Genomic DNA, 24,957 nt, shown 5'->3' with positions numbered 1-24,957 from the left:
ACGGCTAAAATTAGGCACATTTCAGTTTTCACAATATTCATTGTTAAATTACTGTATCCAATATATTTTTTGGATATTCATATAAAATTATAAATAAAGCATATAATATTATTGTGACTAGTAAAATAATAATACTTAAAAGTAAATAAATATAATATACTTAATTGTAATTAATTCATTTAACTCTACATCAAATTTAGCAATCATTAACACACATAAAAATTATCAAAATTGGCATAAATATTTACTATAACGAATAATTAACATCACTCTAATATTTCCCTTATATCCAAACATAATTCCATGTATTTCCTCCATAACCTTAATTAGTACCTACAATTTCCTACTGAAAATCACTCACCTCTTTCCCTGAAAATTATACTGTCAAAGTGAAAAACCCTTGAAGTTTTCCACAAAGCGAAAAGGAGCTAATTGTTATAATTATGCAGTGTTATACGACAAACGTAATTACCTTAGTGCCAATTAAACTTTCTTTGTAGGTAGGTACTTGTTGAATATGGTGGGAAATGGATTTTAATAAGTTAAATTGTTATATGAAAAAAACGGTAGTGTTTTCGTGTTGTATAGAAAAACAAAAAGTTCAACTGTTTCCAGTTTTCATTATTATAAAAAAAAACGACGTGTGGCACTCGGGGACTGCCGCGGTAAAGCTATTGCATGCTATGCCTTTAAGCCACACCTCCGCCCGTCAGAGTGGGGAGCGTGAGGATTTTTCGTTACGGAATTTCTCGATTCGGTCCCTGCGCTCAAGGCACGCGATAGAAGCTATGCAATAGCTTAAAAATTGCTAGCGGCCAGTACGTAAACGAAAAATAAATATGTAACTACAAATATTTTTGTTTGAGCCCGAATTTGTATTATCCCGATATTTTCATTTATTTAAATAAAAAATAATGTAGGTAAACTACTAAGTTATTATTTAATCTTTAAAATGCCGTCTTTATAGAAGAGATTTTGTTCAAACATTTCTAATTTTCTATTGTATTTCTATGTACTTATACACATCTTTGTTTCAGAGAGAGGATGGACTACTCTCGGCCAATATGCGCCCTCCTTGCTCTTCTCGTTTTCTATTTAACACACCTCGCACAGTAAGTACCATAGACATATTATACATTTTTTTTCTACTAAGAAAAAAAAGTTATACCTACCATAGACAACTGAAAATTGATCGGAGGGTTTGTCTATGAAAGCATAGACTAAATTCGTAGTCTATTCTATTGAACGCTACGCTAACAGAAAGCCACTAGGCTAGGGTGGCTGATCATAAATGAATAGCACATGGTACGAGTACCTTTCAAAATTTTATGCAAAATTAATCGTGTATTTGTGTTGCAAAAACAGTAAAAAGTTTAACCATTTCAAATACATTACGCAAAGCGAAATTAATTTACTGGGTGAAAATACATTGGCGTTATTTCTTACCTAAATGACCTAAATAAATTATGAATGCAATCATTTGCGACAATTATGTGACACACTGCCAAAATATGAATATCAACTTACTTTCTACGTCAACAATATGTTTTCCTAGTCCATATTCCACAGCATGAGTACAGAGTACTAGAAAAACATAGGTACTTATTCATTGTAGAGATGGGGTCACCATATTTCATTTAGGACAATATATTATTTTCCACCAGCATTTAATAGGAGATTGTGAAAATGCCGTCTCTCTTAGACAGAGACATCACTGACGATATTTATTAAAATCGATGTACAGTTACATATAAAATAAAATAAAAATATATAATATATCTGTTATTAAAAAAATATATTATATATAATAATCTGTTGTGTTAAGCATAACACAAACACAACAGACATGATTAATTACGGAGATTCCTACACACTTGTATAAATTCGAAATATTTTACCAGCTAATTTATAGACAACAACACTCTCTCTTTTAAAAAAAATAAAAAAAATATAACAAACTCTATAATATATTCATTGCTGAAGTTTTAATTTGAGTAATAATATTTAGTTAATTTTGTTTGTCACCATAGTCGTAAACCATTACCTACTCTATCTTCCAGAGAACAATTAATACTTTTTCAATTAATTTTATATGTTTTTATAACAGTTAATCGGAAGAATCAACTTTTACCTTGCACATTGTTCTATTTCTCTACCGCTGAGTGCGTGTACTACAACCGCATTCCTACATAAAAACATGCGTTTATTTTAAGAACAATTTACGCGACGAGACTACTCTGCGAAAACGTCTTATAAATTATTATCTTCAATAAAAAGACTACATACGCTATCGCATGTTAAAAATGTCAACATTCTTTAAAATTCTAACCTACAAACTAATTTTAATTTTGAAAGCGCAAAATTCTAACAAGAAAAATTTGAATAATTTCGCTCGTTATGTATGGAATTTCATTTCCAATACCTTCATTCCATTGTTTACTTTGCCCTAAATACTAATAAAAAAACAAAATGTTTGAAATGAAGAAGCTATGACAATGATAAATTAAAAGATGGGCGCCAACCGTCATGGGATTCGAGACGGTATTAATTTTGGCAGCTGTTATTAATGTTACAATACGACGGATTCTTTGTTGTTTCTACGATTGTTTTGTTTTCTGTAACATTGTTGTTTATTTCAAACATTATGAGCTTATCAAGGAAGAGTGAATTATATCCGAAATTTTTAGAATAGATTGGTTATCATTATCACGAATTCTTCATCTTCATTTGTATTGAAAATATTAATCAGCGTTTCTGTATTATAGCTTATACATATTATTATTAATTGCAATGCACATCCGAAGTGGCTGTGTTTTTTGTGAAAGAACAATAATTGGAACATAAATACTTTGTAAATATACATTTTAAATAAAGCATTAAAAATATATACATAATATGGGAAAAACATTGCAATAAATATATGATAATAATTTGATATCATAAGATGTAGGTATTTACATCTGTTTCTCATTCTGTGTGTGTACTTCGTACTAAAATAAGAACATTCGCAAATAAGTCCTATTTACGACTAAAAGCTTATTTCTGCTATAAATACTTGTTTAATACTTGCTTATTCGCTTCATAATGCAATTATTATGAAAATCAAGTATATATGTGTAGCAGTATATAAAATTTATTAGGTATAGAATTTATTATTGTATCTGTTTTTTTTCCATAGATGTACGAACGCCAAGATCAACTTCAGAGAAAAAGAGAAACAAATCCTGGATCAGATTTTGGGTCCAGGCAGATACGACGCTCGCATCAGACCCTCCGGTATCAATGGCACTGGTTAGTAAATAATCTAATTTAAGTCTAACACTTGTTAAATAACTATCAAACTTAATCTTAACTAACAGAAGTTAATGTATTATTGTGGTAGAATCATTTATTTATTGGATAACTATAGAGTCATTAACGACATCAGTATAATACAAAAGTGGTCTCAGTAATGCTACCTGAGTGACCCGAGTTGCGACTAACGCAAGATTCAAATCATTAGTTTTCCTTATGAACTTATCCTTTTACACTACAATGTAATATGATTAATCACGCAAGCGTAGTGTTAAGAAGAGCATATTTTCCAAAGTATATATATTTTATGAAGCATATAACTATTTACAAAAGCTTTTTCGAAGTTCTAATATAATTTTCGTTCATTCATTTAATGGAACTGTTTTTTTCATTCACAAAAGAAACTGAATAATAGCGGCGGTGATCGAACAATAACAAAATTGCGTTATTCTTTAGGTTTGATATTGATCTTGTAGTTCAATAACACCGGGCTTTTAAACTTAGCGTAATAAAATCATAGTGTTTTACATGATACAATTACGTTTAAACGAAAGAAATATTTTTCATTTGCCGTTTGTACATAAGCGTTTATTGAAATCCAATGTCTTGTAAGCGTTAGTGTCATAGCTGTAGTAAGAAAAAACAAAAGGGAGCGATATGCTACATTAAAAGCAACATGCTGAAGATATAATTGTTGTCATTATGGGTTTTTTGTTGTTTGAATTTGTATCTCGACAGATGGACCTGCAGTAGTTAATATAAACCTGTTCGTCAGAAGTATAACAACAATAAGCGACATAAAGATGGTTAGTAACCGAGGTGGTGAGGAATGTCCTGGTTCCTCTTTGTAAACTAGTTTTGAATCTCACTTTGTTGTCAATGGATTTTGGAATTTTTTTGAAAACGGCAATAAAGTGAGATAGCAAGTGTTAGTATCATTCTATCCCTTACCATGAGAACGTTAAATATACTGGTGATTAGACAATATTGGGTACAATACGCTACGAAGGATTAAGAGCGGACAGATTTTACTATGAAATGTTTTATTGGAGGCGTCAAAAAAGATCACACAGCGAATATCAAAATTTTAGACAATTTTAAATATGATTTTGCTGATATTTTTAACGCAATGGTAAGGGACTGTCAAATCCGTATTTCATTTCAAATCCCTTTGCTTTAACTTGAATTTATTCGACTTCCGAGACATACATTTAAAGTATAAAATATCTATGTCTAGAAAGTCGTTTAATCAAAGCTCATATTACGGCCCGGTGGTTATGACATTTTTTTTTATTTTTTTATGGGTGCGGGCGTGGGTATATTTAAAGATTAGATTATTATTAGAGCTTTTAACTTGAATGAAATTGCTGTCCTAGAATTTAAATGGATATCGTTAAATGATAAAAAATAAATTTTAACCAGAACAATTTAAATAGAACAAATAAAAATCAATAGTTTGACACGCTATTTTAAAATTGTGATCTATGATAAGATAAGTCTAGTGTAGTGTAGATTAATGATAACAATTATTTTAATTACGTCGTTTTCAGTATGAATTTTTTTTTATTAATTTAAGGTCGATTAAAATGCACCCAAAGGTTAAAGAGCTGTATGGTATATGGTTATTTTATATAAGTAAATTATTTAAAGGTAATTTTATTATTTAAGAACGTTTCTATGCTAGGTTCTCAAATCATGAAGCTATCATTTTTGTTTCAGTTCCGTCATATTCAAAGTTTATTTTCGCTTTTCGTTTTCTTTTTATTATTTACCTAAATCAAATATCTAAATTATCAAATTTGCTCATCGTATTATAAAATTCAGAGGTTTAACAATAATTCGTTTAAACAAGTAGGGTTTTCGCATTATTTTTATTTTTATTTATTTCACAGTCATGTTAACAAATTCGGTAATAAATAAGCATAAGGAATTCGTAAGTTTTTCAGGTCTAAAGGTGAGTACTACACGTGCTCCGAGTTCGTCGCGAGATACAAATTAAATCCCTTAGGGTTTAGTTTTATTTATTTTGTATATATTATTATCAACCGTATATTTTGCTTGGTACTTAGATGGGCCAGCCGTTGTGAGCGTCAATATATTTGTGCGAAGTATATCAAAAATCGATGACGTCACGATGGTAAGTCGACAGGACTAGCTTAAGACACTATGAGATAAATATTTTCCTTAAAACGGTTGCTCGATTCTTCTTAACAAGTCAAATGAATGGGCAATTCGCTCCGCAACTTACGAAGGAGAGATTTACCCGATCGAGTTTTGTTTTTTATTTTATTTTTTTAATTTTCCTCTTTGGTGTTGACGACCAAAATCGTTTTTCGCGCGCGGTTATCGGTCGTTACTATCGACAGTTAGCTGGTTCATAAGAGTCACGGCAGGTGATTTTACTTTATTTATCTAGATCTTCTAATACATTCCATCTAGACTGGCTCATTTACGGTATGCTACAGACATAGGATGTCATATAGAATCATTACATTAGAGTTTTATCATCTCAGCATTAAGAATCGTGGCTGTGGAAAGCCACCGATTCTGTGGAGTTCAGTTGAAGGTTATTTAAATGATTTTTTTTCTGTCATTAAGGCGATGCGCCAACGTTTGTTCACGTCAACATGTATCTACGATCTATCAGCAAAATAGATGATTACAAGATGGTGAGTGAGGATGCACTGAGGCTCAAGTGCCCATCGGAGTCCTCTGCCACTTTTATCGCAAAGCAAAGATTCCATATTTCCAAATGAGAAGCTTTCCTTTCAATAAAATTGGCTGTAGGTACTCCATTGTCAAGTTGCACTCTGCTACGTTATGCTGTCGTAACAATTGGATGTCTGTTCTTGTTATGTTTGTTTCCTTTATTTTGAGTTAACTTTCCGTTGCATTTTGAATCCTTGTTTTAATTTCTGGATTGAGTTTTACCTTACATGCGGCGCCGCGGTCCCCTTTCGACGACTTCCCATTGTAAATATAACCTTACAACTTTTATTTTGGAGATTATTTTTTGTTTTACTTTCAATCACAGCGCTGTTAAATATTCAGAACCGTAATCGTCGAAGTGAGCACGTAGGTAAACCTAATGTGAACTAGATTGGCACAAGCGATAGACAGGGGGATGCCCGCGGCCCGCACCTCATTATTTATTTACCATTCATGCTTTATTTGTCATGCATTTAACGATTATGATCGTAAAAACTATTTTGGTCGTGTACGTTGACTGTGATTTTTGTCTTGTTCATGTGAATTTGTGTTGTAAAGTTTGGGTTAACCGCCGCGTCCGCACACGCCCTTGGCGCTTCGGTGGCTGACCACCCGACCGCAATATGTGACCCCCGCCATAAGGCTAGATATACTAAACCGTAGCTCTAGTTGTACCGGTCTGCCTGCATGAGCGACAGCTCAAGCATTCCTTCGACGAATGCTGTGGTGAGTTTATGGTAACGCTTCATAGATACCAGGCATGGTGTTTGCTTGGCCTATATCGATATAAAATCGAATTATTGCTTGATAAAGAAATAATTTTTGGTTTTTTATGGTCATGTTCAATTTATATCGATATTTGAAAATTAGCTTTTGGATACTGTATTATATATGAAGTGTACATATTGAAGTATTTATTAAAATTAAAATATTTATATATACCTAAGTTATACCAATTGTTTTATAAGATACACACATAGATTTTTTTTATACCGATTGTTTTTTGTTTGTTTTTTTATTGTTTTTTTTTTGTTTTTTTTTTGTTTTTTGTTTCTTATAGCTTTTCAAGAGAGACGACCGCGACGCAATGAAGCAATCTATTTATCAAGGTTTTGAAAATTTTGTGTTTTATTTAACTTATGATAAAATTTGTTAAAATTAATTAATCCATTGACAAACCAATCAAAAAATTAAACGTTAAAACGCGCCATCTTTTCATTTACATTTTGGACCGTTCTAATTATAACCTTACCCATCTATATTTAAATTGAGCCAAAAATAAATCTTATAATCCATCCTAAAATAAAACATACTGTATATATACACTATAACCCACGCTGTATTTGGCCAAACAAATTACATCCCACTTCAATTTGCATATAAAGAGATCACGAGTTCAATTTTATTGAAATAAAACAGTATAGAATTAATGTAGTGACTAGTGACCCTGTTTCTAAATCGCGCAAGTGAAATTTCTTTGACATACCATTTGGTTTCAATTTCACAAACGCAACTAGTGGAGCTTAACGATTAAACTGTGCTGGTAAAATTTCACGTTCAATCTTATAGAGATTATATTTATCATCTATTATAGAAAACAAACTATCGTGATCTATTTTTTCTCTATTCTTTAAAAATTTATAACATAATATCAATCAAAATACATTCTTTTGACGTTTTCTCAACGTACTCTACAATATAGAGTTAGCAAACAACTAGTAAGTATGTATGTACTAGCTGCGCTCCGCGGTTTCACCCGCGTGGCTCCGCTCCTGTTCCGCTTCCTCGATAAATGGCCTATCTAACACCGAAAGAATTTTTCAAATCGGACCAGTAGTTCCTGAGCTTAGCGCGTTCAAACAAACAAATTCTTCTGCTTTATAATATTAGTATATAAATGGAGGAAGAGTGTACTTTTTATATGAAAACTAGTAGAAATTATTAAAAGCATATTTTAAGACCAACGCGACGTGACATTGCGCATAGTAGTTATGCCATTTTTATGTAACATAAAATAGATCTATTGTGGCTGTCGACTCTATGTACATTACTAAAATTAGTTATTAAGGCACCCGTACATTATACAAATTGCATTGTAACACAAAAATATGTGCGTACCAAAATACCACACCCACTGAGAGTCGTTTATCAAAACAGAACATTAGCATTAAATTGGTGACATAATTTGACATGTATAATAATTATGAATCGCACAATGACGAAGCTACTATTAATATTGGCCCAAATTATTTTTGTCTTTATAATGTAAGTGCGGCAGAGAAGAGACCCATGGCAGGATTACTTTTTTTAATTTATCAAAGGGTCAATTATGTAAATCTTATATATAAAAATGAATCGCAAAATGTGTTGGTAAGCGCATAACTCGAGAACGGCTGAACCGATTTCGAAAATTCTTTTTTTATTATATTCCTCGAAGTACGAGGATGGTTCTTATGTAGAGAAAACATAAATATATACCACGGGCGAAGCCGGGGCGGACCGCTAGTACTAAATAATATTAATGATTGATTAGAAGTGTAGAGTCACCCTTAATTTTTAGTTTCGTTTGAAATATCGTTAGAATAGTAAAATCCCGAGAAAAATTCATAAAAATATCTTTATAGTGAATTCAGTGCGTTGGTGATAACAGACAAGACATTAATAGTGTGTTAATGTATAAGTTTGTTCATAAACACTGCTATTAAGGGAAGTATATTTTATTGTATCCAATAAAGACAACAGAACTAGTTAAACTGAGAATAGTTTTACCTATGTTTTATTCGTTACTTTTTGTTATCTCCAAACTATGTAGGTATGCCTTTTCGCGCTAGCGATTCCTTAGGCAGTTTTGATTTTTTCGTTATATTAAACAAAAAAAGACTAAAACAAACAGACAACACATGCTATATTTAACAATTATTTATGATCAAATATTTAATAATGTAATAAGTACATATGTATTAGCATATAAACGTATATAATAATCCTCAAAGTTAAGAAATTTCTAAATAATAGAACAAAATTCGATCACGTAGCGGAAATCGAACCTGCGTCTCTCGCTTATATTTTCTATTCTATTAAAATTTCTCATTTATAAAGCATTTGAATGCTATAAAAATAAATATCAAATCCTCGATGTTTTTTATTTCATCTTTAAGACCCACTTTAAATCACAAGTCAAATAAAAATAATTCAATTACGTATATAAAAAAGTACTTTTATAATATTAAAATTTCCGTCTCTAATTTTATATCCTTCGTAATTGGGTCACTTAGTAATTGGTTTGAATTTCATTTTATCGTACTTAATTGGGAAAATGCCCAATATACTCAAATATATTTCTAAAAAGATTCCGAATTAGGCCCACTTAGGATCCTGCCCTAATTCGGCCCTAATACCCATATAATCCTGTATTCATCTCTAATATAGCCCTCGTAAGATCCTTAGAAAATCAACTAAATATAGAACCAACAACTGAAAAAAAAAATATACCTACGCTAAATATGTACGCTAAATAATATTATAATTTACAAGTAAAAAGGTGTAGATTAGGAAGTTATTAGGAATCATGAAGTGGCACGTCGCGATGTGGCTCATTAGCTACATCTTCTCTTTTTGCTAATAACGATAGTTGAATCATGCCATCTTACTTTGACGTCTTATCATGTGTGCGTTTAGTGTGCCGTTTTTGAAGATCGGATATTACGTTGGTAGTATACTTAGGTAGTATAGATACTTACTAGTATTGGTACAAGTTACAACTTACTAATACTATTTACCTATACTCATATTATAAAGCTGAAGAGTTTGTTTGTTTGAATGCGCTAATCACAGGAACTATTGGCCGATTTGAAAAATTATTTCGGTGTTAGATAGCCCATTTATCTAGGAAGGCTAAAGGCTTATATATCATTACGCTTAGACCAACAGGAGCGGAGCCACGCGGGTGAAACCGCGAAGCGCAGCTTGTTGTAAATATGGTCCACACATTAAATTTTTATTGACCCACGCCATATGAGCCGATAGTAGCCGAGATCTGGCAGTGATCCAACATAGTAATCATTCATGATATTAGTTTCATCCATCAATGTCAATTGGGGTATCATAATATCAATTAACTTCAGTTTTACTTCCGAAGAAACATGGCTTTTTCTTTTTATAGATTGGATGATCTTGTTATTACAGCATTATATTCCTCTGTGTGGGTTTCATTCGTTCATAAAAGATTATCGATGTTATAAAAGGCCTCTTCCATGTAATTTAATCTGTGATATAGTAATTGATCTATGTATCTATATCTAGGTATATATATCTATATCTATTACCTAATGTAATATAATTTTTTTATAATAGTCGTAAAAAAAATTACATTCTATATTCTCATTTCAGTTTCTATACTGAGTTTGGTTAAATAGTTAACTGATACTGCGATAATTTTACCAGAATAGTAACTGTTCACTTTACTTTCCTTTTTTGTTAAAAGCCAGTCAGGTAGGATGGATCTTTTATTTTTATTTTTTTTATTTTATTTATTTTGGTAGATGATCGTAGAATATTTGGTACTAAGTTTGGTATTTCGTTATTGCAACTTTACAATAACTATTATCGTCAATTTAATCTGCTATTTGTTACCATTATCATTATCTAATACACCTTTATAATTTAGTTTTTTAAATAAAACTTTTAATGAGATAATTATTAATTTTTAATGTATAACTGTTTGCCGTTGTCTTCGTGATCAAACAATTCTTGAAGTTCCAAAAGCTAATTTTCAACTGTAATAAGAATACCTTGGCATAGCTATAGCATTGCTCCGAATTTTTATTACTTACCCACTCCTCACTTCCTACAACGAGAGCTGATAATTGTCATATTTTTAATTCGGCACTCTTTGGCATGCGCAGTTCTGGTGTATCTACATTATATTTTATTATTTGGTCTCTAACCTTTTCATAGTTTTCTCCTATTTGTATCACTAGCTTGATTACGTAGTTTTTAACAAGAAGTTTGGCCTGTATACTTAATCTTGAATTGGCGCCAAAACTTTTAAAGACAATGTTTTTATTATAAATTAGGAAGTCACGTATAATGTAGATGCACTTGTTGCCTAGCACCTGTCGTTACTGAAACGGCTTTATTGGTATTATAAGATACTCTTCAAAACCTTTGTTCCTATATTGTCATTAAAACATGAATATGATCCTGATTAAATCAGAAACATACTATACTTCTATAGCCTATTTAATCCTATGAGTATTCTACGTACCTACTGAAATAAGGATATAAACAAAAACGTGTATTATTAAAACTTTACGCGATTATCGGTAAAAAATATACAGAATCGATTGGCTCTTAAAAGCAAATACATGGTAATTGAAGACCATTAAACCGTTTCGGAATCGACAAACGTGTAGGAACTTAATGTAAGCTTTTTTCGTTAAAACAATTCATTTGACTTGCTGTTTTGGTGTCGAGGGATCGATTATTTGTTATTGAGTCAATTTAAAATTACCTTCGACATCATAGTATGTTATATGTGTGATGTAAATGTTGATGTATTATATGCACTTAATTACACCGACACAACCATCTTACACTAAATAAATGTGCCTATAGTTAGATACATTTTCATATATAAATAGTCCCCGGGCACAATAATGAATCACATAGACTTCCTAATAATCCCCGAGAGCTTAGTAGACAATCTTGTAAAGGTTTGAATTATTTGAGATATAATCAACTGTTCTCTTGTCTAAATTCTTTATCTATTACATCAGGTTCTTCGAATTAAATCTAACTCTTTTAAGAGTTTTTCGTGCCAATTGGCATTCTATAGCAGGATAATAATTCATATGTGATTATATCTCAAGATATATAATTTGAGAGAACTTTAGTTAATGAAATTGTGTGTTTACAGGAATATTCCGTTCAATTGACGTTCAGGGAACAGTGGCTGGATGAACGTTTGAAGTTTAACAATTTAGGAGGTAAGTTAACGGATAAAATAAATTTCAAATTAGTTTGTTACAAAATACGTTACATTGGAATGTTTTTATTAATATTATGTACGTCAGGAACTCTAAAATTGCTTGCTTTGAATTACATAAGTAAATTTCAAAGATTTTCGTATTCAATAAAATTAAACAACCCTTTCAGACTATTTTAGACGAAGTACTTAAAATTTAAGAACATTGTGTATTATCTTGTTAGCATTAAATGAAAGATGAAGTAAAAAAAGCTTAGCACTCAGGACTTATGTGCATTAATCATTTAGAAGTATATTTTAGTTCACTCAATTGTACAATCTGTTTGAAGTTATTAATAGATATTTTAACACTGATATACTCGCGATAGAAGCTTTGATGTTATAAGATTGAAGCTAATGGTGTTTGATTTATGTATTAATAACAGAAGATGTATTGGGCAAAACAATGTGCTAGAATGTTTATGTAAGTAGTCTCTCTGTAATATTCTTTATGGGCAGTTGCATTTCATATTATATACATTAATTGATAGGTTATACGTATCAAATCATTATCGAAAGGCAAGAAACTGTCGAAATGTGAGCTCAAATCTTGCTTGGAATCACCTTAATTATCTGTTGTGTAATCCAAATCCCGACGCAACTGAAGAATCATTTACCTACAATTATACAAACTTGACTACATGTAAAAAAACGATACTGTAGAGTTCTGAATGCTTAAGAAAGCGACATTTTTAAATTGTCCAGTAACATCATTCTTCTTATTCTTTATTTCACACAGCTTATTAAATGCATAGTTACAAAACTAACTTGGTCCCTTGACCCTTTCAACAGGTCGCTTGAAATACCTCACGCTAACAGAAGCGAACCGAGTATGGATGCCGGATCTATTCTTCTCCAACGAGAAGGAAGGCCACTTCCACAACATCATCATGCCGAACGTGTACATCAGGATATTCCCCAACGGCAACGTGCTATACAGCATCCGAATCTCCCTGACTCTGTCCTGTCCTATGAACTTGAAGTTGTACCCGCTGGATAAACAGACCTGTTCCTTGAGGATGGCTAGTTGTGAGTATTTAGATCATTTATTTATTTATTTATGACACTTATTGTACAATACTAGTAATAAAAACATATAAAATTTAATCATCTTCATCGTTTTTTAGTTTTTGCCCGCCTGACTAGTTGCAGACTTGCAGCACGCTAATTTTCGAGCTGTATCGGGGTGATGAGACTATGTTTAAGGATATAATTTCTATACCCTTGTATCAAAATTAGCTTATTTTTATGATGCGAGTTACTATTATTGAGATGTATACTACCTACTGTTTGAACAATATCTAATAGCCAAATACAATTTCATCAATAGATACGTATAATAATATAAAAAAAATCAATTCAATTTTGTTTTTACTTGTGTGGAAATAATAATGGAAAATCAATTACAAAACAATGTCGGTTATAATTGACTTGAAAAAATGAGCAGTTTAATCGCCAATATTTAACATTTGGTTTAAGTAAACAGCCGCTTGCCTTGGGTATTTTCGTAAAAATAAACGTTCCTGTTGACGGCTAGACGTAGACACATTGTTAGCTGCAATTTGAGCACGAAATTGTTGTAGCTAAAACAACGTTATTTTAGTGTAGGTGGCGGAGTAGATGTATGTAATTAGACGAGCTTTAAAATGTCAAAATAGTGTATAAATTGTGTCTAGAACTCTTATCTGCGTGGTATAAAAAATTTATAGTCGCTAAAAGAAATCGCATTGTTAAAGAAAATACATACATAGTACAAAATAAAGCTTTAGTGCACTATCTATACATAATATATTAAAAAACGCGGTTTAGGTAACTTCTATACGACAATATACCAAGACAACTATATTTTCTTTCCGTTACTTCGCATGATCTAATAAATATTGTTTGTTCTATTTTCAATGTGATATTGACAATATTTTTTCAACAGCACACATATTAAAGAATCTGGAATTCTCTCTATAATTCTAATAATTGACTTATCTGGTAATGCTTATAATGTACCAAATAATAACATTATTGTTATTGCAACAAAATTAATTTATCCCAATAGATGGGTGGACGACTGACGACCTCGTGTTCCTGTGGAAGGAAGGTGACCCAGTCCAGGTTGTGAAGAACCTACATCTGCCTCGCTTTACCCTCGAGAAGTTTTTAACTGATTACTGTAACAGCAAGACTAATACAGGTAATTTTCTCTTCAAACTGTGTGAAGATTTAGGATTAGATTTCCTAATTTTACATAGTTGTTACGTTTACAAATAAGGTATTTTTGTTTTTTAAAAATTGTTTGCGTTCTTTTTTTAATAATATCGAACATGAAAAACTGCGTTTTTATTAAAGTTAGAGTAATAATTAACTTTTGAACTTTTGAACGTTTTCGTATCTATATTTTATCATGTTATATCAGCAGAATTAATTTCAGTAGAAAATAAAAATTTTTCAGGCAACCAAATTTTCTTCCAATTAATTTAGACCAACGAAATACCACATATTACTTCAATATCATTAACTATACCCTCTCTACAGGTGAATACAGTTGCCTGAAAGTGGACCTCTTGTTCAAGAGAGAGTTCAGTTACTACCTCATCCAGATCTACATCCCCTGCTGCATGCTTGTCATTGTGTCCTGGGTTTCTTTCTGGCTGGACCAGGGAGCCGTTCCTGCTAGAGTTTCATTGGGTATGTATTTCTGTATGTCTGTTTGTATGTATAGTTGTAACGTAATGTTTTATGTGGGATAATATTACTGGGATTGCAACATGCGCTCGTACAAAATTTCTCCGAGCTAGGTTGTATAAAAAACCTTATTTCGCGGTAGTTATGTTTAATGCCTATTGTATCGCTCAATAGAAATGATACAAGCGTAGGTAGTCTTGCTTTTCACAATTTTTCAACGTACATAATTGTGAGTCTAATTTTACGTCAATGATTGTTCCATAAATAGAGTTTTGCTTTTCACGATATTAACCGTAATTTGTATCTAGTTCTAAACAACTACGTGAGTGATTGTTCCATACAATTTCCTTAGTAACAACATTTTAAACAACTGAACTGATTAACAAAAATAAGGTTAAGGGCAATACTATCTACTCACTAAATTGCGACTGAGAACATGAACAAAGAGGGAAAGAAGAGAAGAGAACTTTCTAATAAATAACTTTCAAAATTTCCAGGAGTAACAACACTCCTAACCATGGCGACTCAATCGTCCGGTATAAACGCGTCTCTACCACCCGTATCCTACACAAAAGCGATCGACGTCTGGACGGGCGTGTGTCTAACATTCGTGTTCGGTGCGCTGCTCGAGTTCGCGCTCGTGAACTATGCGTCCCGCTCTGACATGCACCGGGAGAATATGAAGAAAACGAGACGGGAGATGGAAGCTGCCGCGAGTATGGATGCCGCGTCTGATTTGTTGGACACGGACAGTAATACTACGTTCGCTATGGTGAGCTCGTAGGCGATTTGGTTGTGGGGTCGCAGGTTAATTTTGGTTGTTGCGTATTCAATTTTTAAGTGGTTACAGTAAAGGTTTTTTTTAATGTGTGTTAGGAATTGTTTTTGTAATTGAAATAATAATATCCGAAGTTTGTTGCCCTTGGGACTTTGAGTTTTTATACGTTGTAGTAAATGGTCCTTTGTTTTTGCATGGTTTGATAAATTTTGAGTCAGTACAAAAATTTGACATCGTTAATTTTGCCTAAGTCACAGAATATATAATAGTAGCTAAACGCTCTTAATCTTGAAGCTTTAACATAAAAACATTTATATGAATGTCAGAAGTAATCATGCTAGATAATCTTTATTGGTATCCACTTAATAATTTAATATGTCCTGAAAAGTCACTTTTAACCTGTTCGACCCCACCAGTATTTAGATGCTTCTTTCTTTATTTGGTATTTAGAAGAAATAGTATGGGAATGTAGACGAGTAGATAGCTTTGACTTGGTAAATAGTAAGATTATGGGAACATTTTGGAAATTTCAGTTACTTTATGATACTTTTGGCAGGATTGAGATTGTTGTAGTTAATTTTTGAGTTTGTCAACTAGTGTACTAAATGTATTGATGTTCAATACAATTTATTTTATTGAATGCATCGAATGTTTTGGATAGATTCTACTGAACGTATTGTTTTATGTAATAATAGATCGATGTTATATGAAAAATGGTACACACAAAATCACAAATAGGGAATTTTTCAAAATTACAAACACATTTCATAAACTCTATGATCTAAATCCTAAATATATACAAATGTTCTATAAAGTCATTGTTATTTCAATTGTAACTACATATAAAGTTACTTTGAACATTTTGAAATTAAAATCAAATACAAAAACATCGAATTGGCTATTCTTCTCAATACCAAAGGGATCGTCCATTGATCACGAGGAGCTCAAAACTGGGAGGGCCTTTAGACTGTCATAAAAAATTATAAGAGTTAATCAAATGTTAGAACAAGGTGTGTATCTGTTTTTTAAATGCCCAATGTCTAATTTGAAAAGCGACAAGAACTTATTATATCATCCAACCAGCAAACAGACCGGGCATCGGCTTTAAATCGAGCCTTGCTTGCAGTGGAAATAGAAAAAGACAGATGTTGCTGTGTAGCCTAAATCCTATAAAATATCACTAAAGAGGGATTAAAGAGTATTACACAGTTTTTTTGGCTAATCAGAGAAACGCTAGCAGTTAGAGGGAATAACAAGAAGGGATGAAAACAAGTTCGAAGGCTTTTGATTGTATAATACCTAAAAGAGGAAGTGTAGACTGGTAGTTTAGGGGGGTATAACAAGAGCTATTCTCGCGATCAATGGTCGAGCCCACGGAAAGAGCGTCAGCAAGCGCGCTGGCAGTGGCGTGTGTCCGTCCCGCCTGACGGTCTGCAACTGACAGAAACCGCTGATGCGCGGCGCCTCCGACAAGATGCGGCAGTGCGAGATCCACATGAGCCCGCCCAAGAAGAACTGCTGCAGGATCTGGATGTCCAAGTTCCCGACGCGCTCCAAGCGGATAGATGTCATCTCGCGCATCACGTTCCCGCTCGTGTTCGCGCTCTTCAACTTGGCTTACTGGTGAGTTTACTTGCGATTAATTGTTAGATTTTCCATTAATTATAAATATATCCTACTTGTAATGAAATAGTTTTCTTTCAATATCAAACGTTCAGACACATTTTTAGGAAATTAAAGTTTTGAGATAAAAACAAGTTGTAATACTAGTTCAAAATCAAAAGACATTAACTCTTCTGGACATAATATATTTCATGCCTAAATGTTTGACCAACTACATATTATAAACAACTAGACATACAAACATCGACTGAAAGGTCGTCAATTCGAGCGAAATTAACACTTTTTTCGTAGCAGTAATGATCAGTTAACAGTTATTAAATCGGTCATTAGAAAACTCTATCTAATAGAGTTTTTCTTCGGACAATTTTTGAACGAGTCTAATTGTTTATAGTACGCCAATGTCTGCACTATACACAGTATCCATTTATGGTCAAACGGTGAAGTTGCTTATGATATGATGTGATATTGCCCATTTATGGCCAATATGTATAGTGCTTTATTAACCTGTCGTCCCTCGACAGGTCGACGTACCTATTCCGCGACGAGGAGGAACAAAAGTGATTCTCGCGGTCGGGTGGGGGCGCGGGGCAGGCGGCGCAGCTGGCGGGCGCGGTGCTGTCGCCGTACGCCGTGTTCGCCGCGGTGTACGCGCTGTGCCTGCGCGCGCCCCCGCCGCCGCGCCGCCGCGCCGCGCCCCACGCGAGGATATAGATGGGTTCTGTTGCTACACTACGTCATACATACGAACAGATGTTACATGAGTACATGTAATGGATACGAACAGTACCGTTAGCAACGAACAGTACCGTTAGTAACGAACAGTACCGTTAGCAATGAACAGTACCGTTAGCAATGAACAGTACCGTTAGCAACGAACAGCACCGTTAGCAATGCACAGTACCGTTAGCAACGAACAGTACCGTTAGCAACGAACAGTACCGTGAGCAACGAACATTACCATTAGCAATGAAGGGACGGCAATACTCTAGCCATGAGTTAGCAACGAACAGATAGCAATACCATAGCCATGAGTTCGAATCTTACGTTTACAGTACTAACATGAGTTAGCAATGGCAGCAATATCCTCGCCATGTGTTAGTAGAAAGTTTTACTGCATTCGATAGCGAGTAAACTGCGATAGAAAGTCTTCCATAAGTTAGTCTTAGGATACCTACATATAACCTGAGATAGAAGCGGCATACTGCTAGTTTGTTCTCACATAACGCTGTACGTCAGTTAATATATGTATTCTAAGGAGTCAGTATTCGAAACGCTTACTGCATTCGATAGCGATGCATTCAAGACTATTTCGCTTGGTTTTTAAGGCTCAGACTACCGAAATTACTATTTCGATAGATTACTAACCGACCGAAATTAGTTTTCTAAGTTATCGCTAGAGGTGCTGTAGTCAATATCGATACAATATTTTTACGCAGTCACTAGCAAGTACAACTGTGAACTCATGGTAGGTGTAGTACGGAAAATACCAAGAACACGTTCAATCACGCATACAAACGTATCAACGAAACTGGGTTATGAACTCAGCTCAACTCGTCAATGCGTTTGTTTGTGTGTGTGAGTTTCAAACGTTTTGAAGCGAGTAACGCTACTGTTCGTATCTGTTTACTGTGCTAATGTTGTTTTGATTGTTGTTTTTGCTGCAATTGTATATGGGTTGTTTTGATTGGTTGTTTAGTTTAATCGTTTCGTATATAAATGTGTTTAATGATTTGCGATTCAGCACGCGATGCGGTTCCTTTTGAATTTGTATACTTTCTTACAAATAAAGTTTTGTTTTTTATTTTCATTCGTAATAAAATATATTTCATTTTTTGGTTATTTTTATTTATTATTAATTCGCAGATATTTCTTAATTTTGTTTCTAATTTGTTGAAAATTGTATTTTTCCTTACATTGTTTTTTAATTCTGATAACATCGCGTCAATCTGATTTGTTCTCTACCTATTCGTTATTATATATTTATGTGCAACGCAATTCCTTTATGATATTTCTGTGAAACAACAACCTTTTTAGCGGACTAGGTAATGGCCAGCAGACTCATCTATTTACCGGTTTACATCCGATAACCTAGTGTCTACAAAGGAATTGCGTTCTTATGTTAATATTTTTTTTTTTAATGTAATGTACCCTTTTTTCTCTTGTCTCTAACTAAACATATACGATGCATAAAAAAGGACTTATCAATTTATCCTTTTGCATGAGTGATACCTACATCATAAACACTTGTTTAGTTTAAACAAGGGAAAAAGAGACAGTGTATATTAAGATATTCTTTGTCAATGCCATGTTATTTTTTTTCCATAGCTTTTCACATCATTTCATTATAAATTAGTAACATGCACATTATCAACACATCCATTTGCATCCATACGTAGCCACGCACCCAGAAAAACTAAAATAATTGCCATTCGCAAATTACTTCATCGGCCATACATTAAACTCGATCAAAATAATCGATGCTCAAATTGTCAAAACATCGATTAATTTGGTTCCGAGTGTTCAATCGGATCTCGACAAGATTTTCGAATAGGACTTTCCCGATTTTTCATGCACGATTCTTAAAATCGATTTTACCATCATATTCTAATCTAATAAGTCGCTTAATCGACAGAGAGGTAATCTTCTACTAGAAATATAAATAATAAAGATATTAATATGAAGATCAGTATTTAATAATTTAACATTAAGTAATTTATAAATGATATAGATATATTATGCAGCCATGGATTACATGTTATAAAAATTAAAATACACTAGTGAAGGCTGTATTTAGAACAGTCCAATGACTGCCTAGAATGTAATTTATTTGGAATAGCATAAATGCTTTTGGTATAAAATAGTTCGTCGAATTGTCAAATAAAATCGCCGTTGTATTATAAGCCAAGAATCCTTATTAACATAATTTGATTTTAATCAATATATATATATTTAAAATATTCATTGTGTATGTATATTTTGATCTCTCAAGAGCTCATCTCATCCTACATTTCATGCGTTTCTATTTTGGCTGTGACTAACTCTTATAAATTATATATTGAATGATATTATTAACTATTAATGCTTTGTTCATTCATGCACACTATAAGTTGGAATATATTAAACGATAGACGAATTAAAGAACACTAACACATAAGTTAAGGGAAGCCGATGTTTGTTTTTTTAAGATTTTTTGATATTTTTACTAAACCTCGGCGTAATGTAATTGGGCAGATGTAAAGTACAATAAATGGTATATACTTAGTAATATCATCACATAACATATAGATACGAAACACACTGGAAAAATCCTTTGTATACGCTCAAGAAGCCTCCCGTCATATGAAAGTATATAACAAATACGTAGGAAAATTGTCCAAGTGTAGAAAACCGATTATGTAAATAACAAACGCACATATATTACTTTCTATGTACGTTCTTGGTGTATTTAAAAGGATTTTTTCATTCTAGTTTAGGTACCTTTTAGATAGTCTAGATATTATTATATAGTATAACAATTATAACCAACAGTATTTTACGTCTTAAACTATCATATTTTAATACAATTAGATCAGTAGTTGTTTAAGTCTTATCATTGTGAATTGCCACAACTTTTGCTGGTTGCATCTTAGTTATAACAATTAGCTCAAAATAATCAACATAGTATACAAGTAAGACTATAAATGTTAGAATTAGATTATAGTTAGGTCATTAGGTATCATGTATAAAAAATCTCTGATGAGACTAAAGGAATTTATAAAATAAAAATTTAAAGTAGCGTATCTAGACTTAATAATTGTGAATGACAAAAATATTAACTTTTCAAATGAAACAGTTAAGTTGACTACGATTCAACGGAAGCTACAACCTTCTCAATATTTGAAAAGCTAATATTTTTGCATGTAGGAAGGATTGTATATATGAGACTTTACACCTGTGTCGCTCAGTGTACAGATACTTATAAAATATTAAATGTAAGCTAATATTGACATTTCACTCGATCACTGTCACTATGTATATATAATATACTTACTGTTATCTTAAATTAACGCATCGTAGCATTTGGTTGCATTTATGACATGTTTTGACCTTTTTATTTAATTAATGTTACAAGGTATATTCTGAATTAAAAACATACCGGCCGAATTGATAATCTCCTCCTTTTTTTTGAAGTTGGTTAAAAAAAGAACCTTATTTAATTTAATTATGCGATGTTCACGTTGTATTTTGTATAAACAAATAAATAAACTAATGACAGTTTCTTATTACTTCAAGTTAATGGTTTAAATATAGGAAAATGTATTCACTGCCCGTTAAACTAAGTCACAAATTAGGTAAGCAAAATACTACTTTAGTAGTATCAATGTAGCAGTAATTTGCTTGTCTCTTAATACTATATATTATTAATACCAACTGCTAAATTCAGGCTACATGGTCCTGCCAACTGTTAAAAAATATATTGTATTAAAACCGGACGACATGCCGCCAATCGAGTAGATTAATTAAGTACTTATATATTACTCATTGTATCAAACAAAACATTGTAGGGATAAAATTATTTTTTTGGTTGTTAAATTATTTCCTAAAAACTTTATAGGTATTCGGTAAATTCTAATTGATTTATAGAGTTACTATTTCATTCGTAGCACTTACGTAGCACCGTCTACGATAAACGTAGCCATAAATAGAATTGAAATAATAAACAAATATTATGTATATTTAATTATAGACACGTGGAATATCGGCGTTTTATTTTGGATTTTAATATTTGATGTGAATGAAAATCTCTCAAATACCTAAATTAGGATTATGTAAATTATAAGAACCGTGTGCACACAGAATCGGATTAGATAACGTAGTTTGTGTGAATGCTGAAGAACCTCCATGTAAATATAATGAAGGAGACGGAGTGATTGAGTTTAGAATGGATGAGTCTAGATATTCTCTTTTTGTAAATCGAGAAATAAGGCGGCCGCGTGTCACAAATTAGTTATAACGATTAGTGACGTCACAGCAGAGGATTTTGCTTGACAAGTCAAAGTAGGGATAGAATATTAAATTGATGATAGTATCTAGATATTTTTATTGTAAGTCTCCGTATTGGGGCGGAGTAGAATACAATCCCCAATCCCAGTCGGACTAGATGGGTGTCGTAAGAGGCGACTAAATCCGACGGTGGGAGGGTCGTGGGACCCGCATGGCAAGCTACCACCCCCCTGTTGAAAGATACCAAAATCCAGGGGCGCCATCTTGGCATGATCTAACACGCGGGACGCAACGTAGTATATTTGTCACTTTCTTTCTTTGTGTTCTTTATTTTCTTCAAATTTCAAGTTTCTGTTCATTCAGTTTCATCCTTTAATTTATATGTTATGATAAAGTGCCTTTATATTTAAGAATTGTGATATTTTTTAATCTTATCTTACCGGTTCTAAGATTGTGAATAGCCTTCGATTGTGTTTTTCTTTTATTTTCAAAGTGATAAATATACATTGGTAAAAGTATTAAGAAGGTTTTCGGATTAGTCGTACAAGTACAAATATCCTTAACATAAATGTAGATATAGTTAAGTTATTTTAAGCGTTGCCTAGTTGGAAACGGAAACTTTAATAAAATATTCAAAATCGTTTTACTCCCCCAAAAGATACTATGTCTGGTATGGTATCCATAAAACGCTTCTCGGTTGTAAAAAGTTAGAGTGTGCATTTTATTTACTTTTAATTTAGGTTTTTCGTTAAACTATTTGTCTGTGGTAAACCACAGGCAAAGGCGAGAACGAAAACCAGTGTAAAGGTTGCCATATCTACCAAGTTGCTTTTGGGGAGGCGTTATGTTCTATATTAAATATTTTTTTTTACCAATATTACTTCGTGATACCTCCGTTCGGTATAATTTGCTAAAATTCAATTTTATTCATTTCCTAATCCGTTTCTAACTTTGCAAAATAATAGACATTTACATACCTACTACAGACTTCCTTAGATTAGGGTAAGACCTTGTTTGTGTATGCCTTGAGAATGTACATAGGTACGCTTGGAATCATGTTCTACATGATTCTAAGTGTACTTATTTAACAATTAATAATTCCAATCATGCAATTGGATTTATTAATTGAACACTACGTACAACCGTATTGTAGTGACTCAGTATTGTATAAGGGTGTCTAAAATTTATACTATTCTCAGACATTTTAAGTCTCTTGAAACCATATGATAAGTACAAACACATACTGATTATAGTGCAGTGTATTTTAAAGCAGATTCGACATTAGAACCTATTAAAGTGAATATCAAAACAATACACTGACCAAAATAAATGTTTTCTTTACACGAAAATTTGACAGAAACAATTCAAAATAAATTATTATATGGAATCCTGAGATGGCTCATGTAAAATGTCTGATGAAGTTTAGTTTATAGTAAATTTTTAAGGTGTCAGCGTGTGAACGGATCAGCGTAATAAATAAGTTCATATATAGAAATAAATGATTGAGTTACAATTTTTATTTAATTATGTGTAAATAATTCATCTCTTTCACGTTAACACGTGGCGGGAAACCGCGGAGAAACCAAAGAGCAGGCGAACCAAAAATTTGTAATTAGAATATAATTATTGTAAATAATAATAAATAAGAAAAGTGTAGAATTTATGCACTATAAATAGAGATAATTATTGTACAATGTTCACGTTGTATGCAACATATTAGAACATGTATGATTGTATGGTTATGGTGGTCTCGTTAGTTAATGTCTTGCAGCTCTTCCATTATCACATTTCGAATATTTTACATACAACGTGGATATATCCATATTTCCTAATAAAAAATGTAGTAGGTAACTAGGTAGTATAGAAACTGGCATTAGTTTTATAAGCAAATTGTAATATTTTCGGATAATTATTTATTCTGTATATTTCACGATTAATTTGATTTTAATGTAACAAATTAAAATGTGAGTGTAATACTTAATAATTATAAGGAATAAATGAAACAAAATGCTGCGATGCTCATATATTTTAATCTACAATCTACATGTCTCAATGTAGGTAGCTGTTTTCAATATCTATTCAACTACGTCGTATTGTAAACATAACATATTATCCATCAAGTAACAGTCATATTGATTTTAAATCTTGCTCATTTTATCTCCGTCCTTTGGTTCTCTGTATTTGGGTTGTTATCCAGATTCATATTTTGTAGTTTAGAATATTTACTTCAAAAATGTATTAAAAATACGAACAAGCGATGGAATGACACAAATGCACCAACATTATCTTATGCACGATTATCTGACACACAAAAACAATTCAATTAATAACTCCAAAATAATATTTAGATTAAATAAATAGTGCGATTAAATGACATGAATAAAATCAACCATAGCTTTTCGTAGATTTTAAAATGCATTACAGATTTCATTGTTTTAGATATTATTACATATGTCCCTATTATAGATTCTTGGGCTGTGATGAAGCTAGATAAAATAAAGTTTCTACATCACCAATACTTCCATGAAAATAAAATCAAACAATATACTGGCAACATAAATTTTTTTTGGTAGTTTACGTTCGGCCATTGTCGTCGGGGATCTGAAAAAAAATAATGTCAATTAGTCATTTGTAAAAATCCATCTCACATATCTTTTTAACAGGCGACAATTATTTACTGTGAATTTATGAAAATTAAATAAAATCTACCATTTATATTAAGTGTTGCCATTTCACAATGTTTCTGCTATAATAGGAAAATTTAAGCACTCTAGATTTACTATTTCATCCCTAATCATTTAGCTATGTTTAAATGGACTGTTGTAATAAGAAATTGATGGAAGGACTTTTAATAAAATTATACTATGTC

General features: G+C 32.3%; 1 protein-coding gene across 6 annotated transcripts in view; it reads left to right on the top strand.

Annotated features, from left to right (window-relative positions):
• The window catches only part of LOC123700697 (glutamate-gated chloride channel), a 30,740-nt gene extending 5,783 nt beyond the window's left edge, over positions 1 to 24,957 (top strand). For 2 of the 6 annotated variants that reach the window (XM_045647996.1, XM_045647995.1), the window contains exons 2-11: positions 1,038 to 1,112; positions 3,179 to 3,291; positions 5,893 to 5,963; positions 11,921 to 11,990; positions 12,821 to 13,057; positions 14,079 to 14,213; positions 14,555 to 14,707; positions 15,202 to 15,476; positions 16,927 to 17,105; positions 17,627 to 24,957. In XM_045647996.1, coding sequence (XP_045503952.1) covers positions 1,045 to 1,112; positions 3,179 to 3,291; positions 5,893 to 5,963; positions 11,921 to 11,990; positions 12,821 to 13,057; positions 14,079 to 14,213; positions 14,555 to 14,707; positions 15,202 to 15,476; positions 16,927 to 17,105; positions 17,627 to 17,666 — 1,341 coding nt within the window. In that variant the 5' untranslated portion in view covers positions 1,038 to 1,044 and the 3' untranslated portion in view covers positions 17,667 to 24,957. Of the gene's footprint in view, positions 1 to 1,037; positions 1,113 to 3,178; positions 3,292 to 5,363; positions 5,432 to 5,892; positions 5,964 to 11,920; positions 11,991 to 12,820; positions 13,058 to 14,078; positions 14,214 to 14,554; positions 14,708 to 15,201; positions 15,477 to 16,926; positions 17,106 to 17,626 lie in introns of those variants that run through there. The other 4 variants (XM_045647998.1, XM_045648000.1, XM_045647997.1 and 1 more) reach the window with 4 other exon arrangements.

This window comes from Colias croceus, chromosome 20 (assembly GCF_905220415.1).
Source record: "Colias croceus chromosome 20, ilColCroc2.1".
NCBI classification, from domain to species: Eukaryota; Metazoa; Arthropoda; class Insecta; order Lepidoptera; family Pieridae; genus Colias; species Colias croceus.
The sequence above is the reverse complement of the archived record's forward strand: the minus strand, read 5'-3'. Positions and strand labels throughout refer to the sequence as shown.